At 39.2% G+C, this 13219-nt stretch overlaps 1 protein-coding gene across 5 annotated transcripts in view; it reads left to right on the top strand.

Moving 5' to 3' along the window:
* The window catches only part of PHF20 (PHD finger protein 20), a 77934-nt gene that overhangs the window by 52565 nt on the left and 12150 nt on the right, over window positions 1–13219 (top strand). For all 5 annotated transcript variants that reach the window (XM_014961171.1, XM_014961173.1, XM_014961172.1 and 2 more), the window contains 4 exons: window positions 1122–1220; window positions 2980–3141; window positions 5395–5564; window positions 12321–12420. In XM_014961171.1, the coding sequence (XP_014816657.1) occupies window positions 1122–1220; window positions 2980–3141; window positions 5395–5564; window positions 12321–12420 (531 nt within the window). The remainder of the gene's footprint in view (window positions 1–1121; window positions 1221–2979; window positions 3142–5394; window positions 5565–12320; window positions 12421–13219) is intronic.

Genomic DNA, 13219 nt, shown 5'->3' with positions numbered 1-13219 from the left:
CATGACTGAAATTTCCAGTTTCTCAGACTGAGTTGTTTGTACCATAAATATGTAGCCTTGGATTGTGAACTGGGGCGTTTACTATTGCGTGTATGAAGGAGGTTAACGGAATACGCTGGTATTGCTGGTTTGCTTCATGAGTGGTTACAGACCACCTTGGCTGCTTAAATGTTTTGTGCAGGAGAAAATTTCTTACAGTGTAGAGTATCTTTAGGTGCTTAATCTGATCTTAACGAGAAATTGAAATAGGTGTCTTGAAATAGGTGTGAGAAATTGAAATAGTGGCTTGATCAGCTAAGCGCTCTGAGAGCAAAGCCCTTTTGAGACGCAAGGCATCCTTCCATGATAGACTTTATGATTGCACCTATAGTCTTGATTGAGTAAGGATAATTTACTTAAGGAACTCTATACATAAATCCTGCTGCAGAGATCTAAATCTGAAAGACAGGAGTTGTAAACACATGCTGGGATATGGAAAGCAAAGGTTTGTGCACGTTACCTTGCAGCAGGGTTATACTTCATGGCAAGTGCTCTGGAAGCAAAGTTTGAGGATGGACTTGATACCACCCAATCATTCAAAAATTATGGTGGAGTTTTTATTCCCTTAAAGACAGGATGGAGAACAGATGGTGAGAGAATAGCAGTTAAAGCCAACTGAAGGAGTTGTTATTCCATTTTCAATGAAAACAAGTATTTGACTGAAGTGATAGAGTTTGGGGGGGTTGTGATTTTGTTTTTGTCAGACTTCTGTCACAGTGCTACTGAAATGTCCATTATCGTAATTTAGAAAATGGATATAACAAATCCCCCCAGTGTTCTCTTTTAATAATCTCTGAAGCAGGTAAGTAGTAAATGGGCATTGGCATACAGTTGATTTCTCCCACATGCTATTGTAATTTTGTTATGGCACAATCACATTAGGACTTAAAACAGGCTATTGCGATTACAAGAGCTGGGAATTCTTACCAATAAGTTTTCTTGGGTTTTTTGTTGGTATTTTTTTTGCAGTGAACTGGCTCTTACTGTGCAAAAATATTATGGAGGTCTTTAAGAAAATTAATAAGTAGAATAAGTGTGTGTATATGTCTTAAAAATTAAGATGGAATGTTGTCTAATTTCAGCTGTTAAAGAACGTGAGAAAAACAAAGAAAGAAAATCCAAAGACTATGGAAGGTCCAAGTCAAAGAAAAAGAAAAAAAAGAAAAAGAGAACTCAGTGTGGTAAAGCTCTTTTTTCTTCATTATTTTGTTTTGCCTATTACCCACTTGTGCGCTCTTCAACAGTGGGTGTTGCTTTCTTCGTTAATCTTTTAGTTCTGATTTTATTAAGTGGTTAATATTAAATTATGATTGGCAAGATAATTTCCTGGTTGAGGTGCATCATTAATGCTGGATGACAGCTTATAGTAGTGCTTGCAATGGCACAGAACAAACCTAACTACAAAATGGATATGTCAGTCTTTTAAGTCTGGCTTTTCATTAGCAAGTTAACTTGTATTGAAGTTTTACCCAGTTAAAGAGGGTGCAGATCCCCTTGATTTGCTACAAGTACTCTGTGTATTGGATGTTCGCAGTTATGAGTTAGTTTTAGGGTTCTTGTATGAATGATGAAGCTTGGAAATGTTGATGTTTCCTCTTTTTCTGCTGTTAACCGTATTTCTTACATCTTCACTTTGTCACAGCCTCTGAGATCCCATACTATGAGCTCTAGTGAACCTGTCACATCCTAAACTTTTTTCTTAAAGGTTAAATCTTCTGAGGAGATAAAGTAAAAGCCTGGTTTAAAGTCTATGCTCATGCTATGTCCCTCTCTCATAACATGCTGTTGTACATACATTAATGGGGTTGTAGTAGGAACATGTCGTCTTTGGTAATTTCATCTCCAGAGGTTGGGAATGCTTTCCTCGGGCCACTTCCCACTTCGAACTTCCTGTGTAGGCCCAGGTGTTACGGGTGACTGGATTCTTTACTTCTAAAAATAGCAGATGATTCTGAAAGATGTCTCTAGTGAAATGTTTACAGGCCAAGCGTGGCTATTTTTTTTGCCATTGATGGATGTCTAGGGTCATTAATGCAGCAATTTCAATCTGGCATGCGTGATTTGTTAAACTAGAGCTCCTTATGGGGGAGTGTCTGAGACAGAGGAAAAAAAAATACCTTTTTTTTTTGCTGCCATGAAGAAATAGGACAAGCTGTCATGAGAGAGTAGAGGGCAAGAAAGAACCACAGGCAGACTGACTCAGAATTGTATTCAAACAAGTAATTTTAGTGATTTTCTGACTATATGGTGCCCTCAAATGTAATGATAATATGCAAAGTAGAATTTGTCAATTTAGGCAATAGTTGCCAAAGTAGTACCCACAAACTGCTTGTCTATCTACTCTTGGGATTTAAATTGGAGGGTACTGCTTATAACTGCAGAGCGCCTGGATTTATATACAGTTCAGGAGGGGAGAAATAGGTACTTCACAGAAGGAACTGTTCTAGGTGTTTTCTCCACACGTTCCTAATTGGGGCTTTTTTTCCCACCCATGCATCCTGTTCCATACATACACTCTCCTCTTAGAGATGCTTTCTTCTCACTTCTAGAGATGAGGGAATGTGTGTAGCCATGCAAATGATAGTGGGATGTGAGGGAGAGGTCTCTGGCTAGCAGTGCTTGTGCTGCAATGCAACAGCATTTGTAGACATACTTGCCCTGAAGAATAGTTAGGTTTAAGTAACCAGTCTTCTCAGACTTTCTAACTTATGTCAACAGTGAAGGATGACTAAGCTGCATAAGATTTTCCTAGTTCAGATGATAACTTTACTGCCTCTAGATTGCAAATCTTCCAGCAGCAGCATAGTGGAGTCCTAGAGTCCCAGCATATTGAAGTGGAAACTGTCTCTGAGTTATGGGCACGCGTGGTGCTGGTTTTTTCTTCTTTCAACTTCTCTTAATCACAGATTTCTAATAATAACATTTCTTACAATTTTACAGAATACTCTGGCAGTGAAGAAAACACAGATATTTCACAGGAAACTTCCCCTGAAAAACCAATTGCCACAAAATGTCTGTCTTCAACTAAGTCATCTGCCCACCTAAGCACATTGCTGCACTGCTCAGATTCTGGACAGCACAGAGGAAAATCAAAAACAAATGGTAAGATGACTCTCCTCTATGGCATGCTGATTCTGTCTTTCATTACCAGTAAATGTGTGAGCTGCACTAATACACCCTAATGCTAGTATTCGTGATGTAAATCTGGCTGTTCGTATGCATGGCTGTGTTTTTTCTTTTGCCCTACCTGAAGAAGTTGAACCATTTCACTTGCCAGAGCTTGATGTTGCTGCTTTTTGCTTTGACTTTACCTTCACAGAAGCTTTAAGACTGTTCCCTGTATTTCAGAGCTCAAACTCATTTTGTACCTTTTTGCAGCACTTTATTAACTCTGTAATAACAATGCTCAGACTTCAGTAATTAAATTGTTCATGTTTCCAAAGGTTTCTATAAAATAATAATCCATTCAGAGTTAAAAATATGCAAATTTTATACAGTATGTGTGGGGGTTTTGAGACCACTGATTTTGGTTATATGTAGTTACATAGATACAGTATGATAAATGGTTATAATGACTTTCTGAGCTTCATAATGAGAAGCTCTTGAGTAGCTATTTATTAGCGTCTTCTTAATACTTCATAAGCAGAGCTCATAATGTGGCTGCTGTGTTCCAGCTTTCATAATTTTTAGTATCTTGGCCCGTCCTTATTTACTGTCACAAGCTGGTACAATAAAAAGGAAGACAAATATTTTGATCTTTTGGTTATTATTAAAGATCACAAATTTGAAGGTAATGGGAAATGTATGACAGCTTGATCACGTACAGGAACCTCAAATTCCTTATGGTGTAGATACACTGTTGGTGACCATTGGATTTGTTTGGTTTTTTACACAACTGTGCTATTGTTTGGTATTAGGTAAAAGGTAAAAATTAACTTCAGTTAATTTCATTATATATGGTAAAGAGTGAACATTAAAAATGACTGAAGTGCAGGTGGTGATAATGTCTTAAAACATGTTCTGCAAGTCTGATCAGTTGTAGTTTTGCAGTATATTGACCATAGAACATACTGGCAGTTTAGTAACTTGGCTCAGACTTGATCAGCTCATAGAGGTTAAAAGAGGTGAAGAGTACTGGAGATGAATTTATTTCATCCTTTGCACAATTGCTTTGCTGCTTTTTGTATCTGCAGAACTTGTACTAACAATAAAAGCAATGCACAGATAAATAAGATATATGTAGTAATAATAAAACTTTTGTGTAGAATGAGAGCACAGTGAGCTTAGCCTGTCGCTTCCAGAGTAATTCAGGAAAGTGTGTCCTATCTCAGAGGTAGAGAAGAACTTTCAAATGTGAAAATTAATTAATGCATTGGGTTCTAAGCCCCTTACGTTTGAGAACAGACGTTTCTCCAAAAGATCCAGTTTATACCATAGACTGGTTCTTCTGTTTCTACAGTCTCGTTTCAGGGGCTGAGGGATCAAAATAGCTCTTCCCAGTATAGGTGAGAGACCGCAGTCTATTTAAGAGTGACTAAACTTCTACCTTCCACTCTCCTCCAGCTCATTAGAGTATTTCCCAGATAATTTAAATCCTTGTCTTCTCCCTCTGTCCCTCCCATTCTATCCCCAAGGAAGCTGTAGACATTGCATTAATATTATTGAGGTAAGCATATCAATTTAGCATGTTGTTCGACAAAAATTTTTCTTGGCAGTTTTAATCGATTGATAGAGACGTATTAATGTCTCTAAAGTAGTGTGGGAGCATTCTTAAAAAAATACCTGGGGCAGTGCACTGCCTCTGGACTGATACATGTGTCCTCGACAGGAGACTAAATGAAAATAATCTTTTCTGAAGCAGGATTAAATTCTGTGTTAGACTCTGAATATTTCTGTAATGGAGACGTTACTTTGTGTGATGGAATGATTTGTAAGACAAAACCCTCTTATCTCTTTTTGGGAGCTCTACACTTGAAAGTACCAAGTCACAATTATACCAATTGCAAAAACTAGTATGTATCCTATTTGAATTTATAATCTGGCTTTGTTTATTATACTTACTTGTCTAAAGAGACTTTATGCCTTTGGTTTGAGGCACTGTTATGTTGCTGGAATATTTTGGAGCTGGAATATTTTGAAGGAGCCATTAATGAGAATATAAAACTTCATTAAGTAGTAACCCTCAAACCGTTTAGTGAAGGTCACTACATAGCATAGTAACATCGGATATTCCCTAAATTGCACAGTGAACTCATGGTTTTAAAAATGTATGTCTGCATACGTGGAATGAAATATTGAGAGTTATTTGACTTTTTTGTAATCACTTGGGATTTTATCTAACTATTTCTTGTACAGAGGATGACACCCTGAGTGAGTCATCTATGGACAGCTTGCTTTGGAGTGATGATGACTGCAGTCAGGATGTTGATGTAATAACGAACCCTGACGAAGAAGTTGAAGAAAGTGATTTTGAGATTGTTCGGTGTGTTTGTGAAGTAAAAGAAGAAAATGACTTCATGATTCAGGTATGAAGTAGAGGGTGAATGCAGTGGAAGGTGTCAGTAGAAAAGCTATTATAGAAATACGCGCAGCTGCCTTCTGTACATGAAGTGAACTGTTGTTGTCCTCTGAAATGATAAATTGTTTTTCAGGTAACTTGTCAGGGCGAGCAGCTGCTATGATAGGTAGCAAACTGCTTTTTGATATGGTTTGGGTTTTTTTAATCAAAGGAAAGTGGGAGAAGAGGGACAATTTTATAGAAGCCATTAAGGGTTTGCTTGTCTTTTGCAGATTTGCATTTTTCTAAAAATTAGAGCACTTCCTAGTTTTAGAGAATACATATTCAAAATCAGGAGCTTTTTATCTGGGTTTTTTGCTTCCCCTTATTTTTGAGCATGTTCAGAATGTTGATAAGAGATGCTGGTACTTTTCCACTTCTCTGCCCTGGCAAGCAGCTTGCCTTAAACAGTCTGCTAGATAGGATGAACAAAAAAATCAATACTTGAGTCTTCTGTTTTGAAGGACAGCTGCATTCATCTAGTTTTTAAATTCAAAGTTCCTAATAGCGTAAGGCCATTTGTCCATTCTTCTTATAGGTGCTCTTGTTAAACCAACTTTACAGAAAACTTTCCAGCTAGATAGTGTCCATTATCTCTCCCGCTTAAACTGATGATAAAATCCTCTTTGGAACTTCTGCTTTTTGAGATGTTTGTAAATTACCAGGAAACCATTCCCCACATAGCTACTCTGAGCCATTCCACCCAGTTCATTGTCATTTCAAAGAGTTAAGTCAAACTTATAAAAATTTCTTCTGCATTTTTTGCTCTAGTTCATTTTGCCACTGCCTCTTACGTGAGCTCCCTTTGGTAATTCCCCTAAGTCTTAAAAGAAGCATATGCAGGGGCTTAAGTGTATGATGCTCTTGAACTGAGATCCCGAGCTTCTTATAGTTGTCCTTCTGAAGAAATTAGGGGGTTTTTGTTTTGTTCTTTAGGAGACCCATCCTTCCTATCTAGATAACTTCTTGCTTGTTGTGGGACCTCAGTTCCAAGTGAAGTAGAATAGCTTTGCAGCTGTGCCATTCCAAATTTTAAGGTAATTATTGCCTTCTTTTGAGGACGTTGTTTTATTTGTGAAAAGATATGACATGACACTGCAGTCACAAATATTTTTCTGGCACACAAAGCTCACCCCTATCTGCAGCTTTTGAATTTGCTTTCCTGGGAAGTCTGTTGCTAATTTTTGGGAGGTTTGAATCCCACTTTATGGGACCCCTTACTGGGATGGTTTCTGGCGTGTTACTGTGAACTGTAGTTCTTTTTTGCTGTTTGGAACTAAGAGGAAGGACAGAAGCTGATCTGTACTACCTCACAACTGCTAATTGTTTTTTGGTGGACTTTATTGCTTGAATGGAGGCAGATACTTGTTAAGGAGAAGAGGGGGTGTGTGCTGTTTAATTTGTAATGTGAAGAATTCTTGGCTTCTGCAGCAGAACAGTTGAAACAGGTTGTTGATGTTCAGCGCAAAAAAAAAAGCTAACTTCAAAAATTGTTACTAGGGCTAGCTAACACAGCTGAGTTTGATTTTTGTCCTCAATTGTCAAGTTTAAGAGCTAACTTCACTGTGTAGTTCTCTTTGGCGTTCCATGCTGCTTTATGGAGATTTGCTCTGGAAGATAGAACACTTTCTCATCGTGCTGAGTTCATTTTGACGCACACTTTTGTGTCAGTGCTGGATCCTGACAACCCAGTATAAAAGATACTATGTGCATTAGTAGGAAAGGGCACAGTGATGGGCAGTGGAAAAAATTAGATAAATAGCATCTGAGTGTATAAGAGGAAAAGGAGTCTGGCGGTTGGGAATAAAGGGGGCTGGCTGCCTTCTGAGGAGATGGCTCAGTGAAAAACACAGATATATTTCTGGCAAAAGTAGGCTCAGAGTGCAGAGAACTGTCAGCTGGCTCAGGACATGGTCTATGGATAGCTTTCATGTCAGTTTTAGTGGGTTGCTTCTGAGATCAGTTTTCTAGGTTAAACTAGTTTTGAGTTTTTTGAGTGTATTGAAAAATTTTAAAGACTTCAGCTGTATTATAGTAACTATTGTCTAGGAGAGCAGGTTATTCTCTCTGGAAAGGAAGTGCAGATTGACAGTGTGGTGAGTACCTGCATTTGCTATGGGGATTGATGCAATAGGAATTGGGGAGCAAGGAGCTGGTAACATGATTTTGGGTGGGCTAGGTTAGGCAGATGCTTTGGTACCAAATGCTTTGTTCCCCACACCTTTCTCTCAGCCTGTGGTTTTTGGGAAAATGTTGTGAATGGTATGGTCTTCTGTTGTTGATGTAGAAATGCCTGAGTTAGCTCTTTACATACAGGGCATTAACACAAAGCAAAGATGCTGTGTTATACAACTGTAGAATTACAATGTGGAAAACCTATTTTCAGCTTTTCAGAGGTGTGGTGCTGAGATTGACTTTATAGAGTGAGAAACCTGTGTAGTTGTCATGATTTTGTAAGAAGGAAAGACTTCTTCCCTGTGTCCTACTCAGACTTTAATCAGACACTTGGAAACTCGAATTTGGAAGTGTCTGCTCTAGAGAACTTACATTTAGACTTGTCCTCTCTTCTGAAGATACGTATTTTTGTGCAGTGTATGGGTTTTTAGAAGAATATTATCATTCTTTGCACTTGTCTCCATTGGGATGTTTTTTCTGCCCCTGCCTATTACTCTGAGATCTGACTGAAATATGCTGGCACTTGGGGTACTTGCTTGAGCCTGTGCCTTTGTGCCAGTCTGCCTTGACTTGAGATCAAAATGAGGAGCCAGGGCAGTTTTTCCGTGCACATGACTGGAGATTCATTCCTCCCAGGATAACTGTATGGTGTCCTCTTACAAACGGGAGAATGGTAAGTAATTTTCTCTTTGAACTGCACTCATTTCTGGACATGTGCCAAATCTAGAAATAATGAGGAAAATATGTTAATTTTAAATGCAAGCAGCACCTTTATTTTTCCTGAAAGATCAGGGACCATTAAGGTTTAATGAAACTCTTACATAGCTCCATTGTTCCATTTAGGTCTTGGAGCTAATAATAAAACCCCCAAAACTTCCATAGAACCATGCAGATTGGAAAAGACCTCTGGGATCACTGAGTCCAACAATCAACCCCACTCCACAAAGTTCTCCCCTACACCATATTCCCCAATACCACAATCTCTAAACAACTCTTAAACTCGTCCAAGGATGGTGACTCAACCACTTCCCTGGGCAGCCTATTCCAGTGTCTGACCGCTCTTTCTGTGAAGAATTGTTTCCTCATATTCAGTCTAAACCTACCCTGTTGCAGCTTGAAGCCATTCCTTCTTGTTCTATTATTAATTACCTGTGAGAAGAGACCAGCACCAACCTCTCTACAATGTCCTTTCAAGGAGCTGTAGAGAGTGATGAGGTCTCCCCTCAGCCTCCTCTTCCTCAAACTAAACAGCCCCAGCTCCTTCATAAGATTTGTTCTCCAGGCCCTCCAGGGCAGCTTCATTGCCCTCCTCTGCACTCGCTCCAGCACCTCCAGATCTCGCTTGTGTTGAGGTGCCCAAAACTGGACACAACACTCCAGGTGTGGCCTCCCCAGTGCTGAGTACAGGGGGACAATCACCTCCCGACTTCTGCTGCTCACACTATTTCTAATCCAAGCCAGGATGCCATTGGCTTTCTTGCCCCCCTGGGCACACGGCTGGCTCATGTTCAGCCGCTTGTCAATGAGAACCCCCAGGTCCTTTTCTGCCGGGCAGCTCCAGCCACACTTCCCCAGGCTGTAGCAATGCAGAGGGTTGGTGTGGCCCAAGGGCAGGACCTAGCACTTGGCCTTCTGGAAGCTCGTACACTTAACATTGGCCCATCAATCCAATCTATTCAAGTCTCTCTGTAGAGCCTCCCTGTCCTCATGCAGATCAATACTTGGTGTCATCTGCAAACTTACTAATGACACACTCTATGTCCTTACCAAGATCATCAATAAAGATGTTAAACAGAAATGGTCCCAACACTGAGCCCTGCGGAACACCACTTGTGACTGGCCACCTGCAGGATTTAACTCCATTGAGCACCACTCTTGGGGCCAGCCACCCAGCCAGTGCTTGATCCAGCAGATCATATGCTCATCCAGGCCATGAGTAGCCAGTTTTTCCATGAGAATTCTATCGGATACAGTGTCAAATGCTTTTCAAAAGTCTAGGTAGACAATATCCACAGCCTTTCCCTGGTCCAATAGCTGGGTCATCTTGTCATAGAAGGAGATCAGGTTCGTCAGGCAGGGCCTGCCTTTCATAAACCCATGCTGACTAGGCCTGATCCCCTGGTTGTCCATTATACAATTTGGAGTGGCACTCAAGATGCCAGGAAATCCCTGGACATTAGCTTAGAAATTTTGCAAAAAACTCTTCCTTTATCTTGAACTTGCCTTAAATTGTCTCAAGCAATTTGTGCATAAAGAGTGCCATTCATTACAGCAAGATATAGAAATAGGGGGTTGCGTTTAAAGTAAGTACCTGACTCAGTTAGTAGAAGTTAAAACTGGAAAAAAGTATAAAAAAATATCATATTGTTGGTCAATGCCGTTTCATTCCAGTCTCTCTAACTTTGCAAGGAGGTTACTAGATTTCACTTACGGAGCCTGTGCAAAGCAGTAGCTTTGAGCTGCATTGCCGTGTTCTGCTTCTAAAGGCACAGCACTCCTGTAGTAGGGTAACGCTTGGCCCCAAAAATGTCCAGATGAAATGTCGTTGTCCCTTCTTTTTGTGAATGTAAATGGACTTGGGATATTTTTGTTCTGGTAGATGAAAAGCAGCTTTAAATACGTGTCCATTGGGTTCCGTTATTTTCTTTGCACTTGAACTTTGATTTAAATATTATTGCAAAATTACACGTTTTTTCTTTTCAAAATCTCTAATTTAGCTTGCTTTGAATCTCCCTGCTACTGCCAGGTCACGGGGTAGTTTCTGTGTAGCGTGTCCAGAGCAAAGGCCTGTAGCCTGGCCAGGCAAGCTGGGAAGTAGAACATGCAGATAAAAGGAAGGACCTGTACCCTGATGGGGCAGATATTTGAATATCAATTGAGTAAAATAAAAAAAAAAATTTAAAGGTTGGGATGCTTCATTAGAGTTCTAGGAAATTTGCCTTGAAACTCACTGAGTGTAGCTCTGTGCCATATGGTTTTATAGGATGCAAGCATAAGTAGGTCCAGGAGGTCTCTTCTTATTTTTAGCACACAGTCTGTTTTTCTTAATCAGCCTTCTTTGTTTTAGGACACCTTTTTCTGCCTCCTACTAATCATCTTTGCAAAATGAGGATGGTCTCTCAGCCTTTTTTGAAAATGTCTCTCAGCCTTTTTTGAAAATGTCTCTCAGCCTTTTTTGAAAATGTCTCTCAGCCTTTTTTGAAAATGTCTCTCAGCCTTTTTTGAAAATGTCTCTCAGCCTTTTTTGAAAATTATCGCTTTAGGGCTGTTTACCCACTTAGTAAGGCAAAACATTTTTAGTCCCAGCTTTCAGAAACCTCTTTCTCTAACATTTTACATTTTTTGTTCCCAGAGCTTCTGTTTCCTCCACTAGACCACTCATTTAATACAACCATGAATTCAAACGGTGGTGGTCCTGTTCTGTCTCTCTTAGCTTGAGGAAAGGCAGCAGATAATAAGAGCGCTAATAAAAGTGGTGTAAGTGGTGTTCAACACAGATGAGATGTTAATAAAGTTGGCGTCTTTGTAGGTCAGTGAAGAGCAGCATCTGAGATTGCTTGCAGTTGCTGTTTGTGTTTGGGTTAGCTCATTTTGAAAACCTTTGCCAATATTGATGGCTGCATAGAGCTTTAGACTTGTGCTCTGAGAAATAAAGGCTATGATCTATTGCCTCACTGGTTGTGAAAATAGTAATTCTGAACTGACACCACAGTTTCAAATCAGAATTGTCTTAATATTCTTCTGTGGGGCTTGTCCTATGTTTCAGTGGTGTTTGGGCTACAGTTGCAGTTTTGTCTGGTTGTTAAAGTGCATGTGTGGGGAAAGTGCCTGAAACAGAACATGGGGATATAGTTTTTCCTGCTGTAAAACTCTATGGTTTTAAGTACGGTGATTGCATTTTAAATAGCATAACTGCGTTAAGAAATTAGGGCCAAATTCTGTTCAGTCTTTGCTAGTATGATTGCTTGCACTTAGAAGGATGTCAGAAGTTTCTAGAGCTAGTGCAACTGCATCTGCACTTTAGTTTTATATTAGTAGGGCTATCTTTGAAATAGATAAAACGTTAGAGATACAAGTATCAGTAAAACATAATATTGGCTAGTCCTATGTGACATAAATAGCCCTTGGATTTTATAATTGAATGTGATTAACAATTTGAGGAGGAAACCTTTTAATTTGGAAAAAATTGATACATTTTGCTAAAGAAAGCTTGATTGCATACTGTTTTGTCCTGATTATGTGTGCATGCATGTTGTGAAAATTTTCATCTCCAGAGGGAACATTTTTGCACTTCTCAGGATCTCTGCTTCTACTTTGCTATTGGTGTCATTCTCTAGAAATCCATGTGAAAAATGTGTGGGAAGGCTTCGAAGCTTATTGTAGTCTGATTCTTTAATGTATTTGCTTGTGGCTGGAAGAGGGGGGTGGGTATTATTAATACACCTTTTTGTCTTAAAATATGTAGATGATGTGTCTCTTAATTGAGATAATCTTATTAAACTCCTTTAGGCTTCATTTCTGTTGATGTGCACTTCTTGACTTTAAACAGTGTGAAGAGTGTCTGTGCTGGCAGCATGGAGTCTGTATGGGTTTACTGGAAGATAATGTACCTGAGAAATATACCTGCTATATTTGCCAAGATCCTCCAGGTACAGAAACTTAAGGTTACAGAGCCTTCTTATACATGTAGTAACTTTATTAGTTTTATATTTGTATATTGCAAAGATTAAACCTTCCCCCTCTCCCCCAGCTCTGTCTGTCATTATAGGTAATTGAGTTCAGTCATAGATACAGAAAATTTAATTTATATGAATGTACATGAGTCCATATTGTGGAATTGCAGCTGGATACGAATGGAAATGAATGTTTTCACTGTGATGACCATCTGTCACATATTTGCCAGTAATAATAATGGATATGGAAAATGAATTTAGAAGCACTCGGGAAACTTAAACAAAGACTCTCCATGGGCACATCTTGGGGGATGTGACTGCAGCTTTCCTCCAACGTGACCGGGGTTATGCATTCTTTAAAATAGTCAGCAAGAGACACGGTGGTTCTCAACAGCCGTGATGTGGTAGTGCTTGTTATGGGAAGGCACTTGCAAGCCAAGTATATGAAGACAAATATAAATTGGGTAATGCAGTCAGAGTTGATGATGAAATATGTTCTCTACTCCTAACTATATATTTTTAAATGTCTTGGTCCATCTTATGCAGCAGGTAAAATTTACACATATGTGGAACTTTTCTGACTACTTACTCTGAATTAAAGCCTCACTGAACGTGGGAACGGAGAACATTTGAGCTTGAGTCCATAAATTAGGAGAAAATGGGATCTCTGCCTAATCACAAGACCTTCTTGGTTTATATACATTATTGGATTGTGATCTCTGCTTTTTTTTTTTTTTTTGCTTTTTTAAATCTATTAAATTTTTTTATATTTAAT

This window comes from Calidris pugnax, unplaced genomic scaffold, assembly GCF_001431845.1.
Source record: "Calidris pugnax isolate Ruff unplaced genomic scaffold, ASM143184v1 scaffold518, whole genome shotgun sequence".
NCBI lineage: Eukaryota > Metazoa > Chordata > Aves > Charadriiformes > Scolopacidae > Calidris > Calidris pugnax.
Note: the sequence above shows the minus strand (reverse complement) of the source record. Positions and strands in the feature narration are given on the sequence as shown.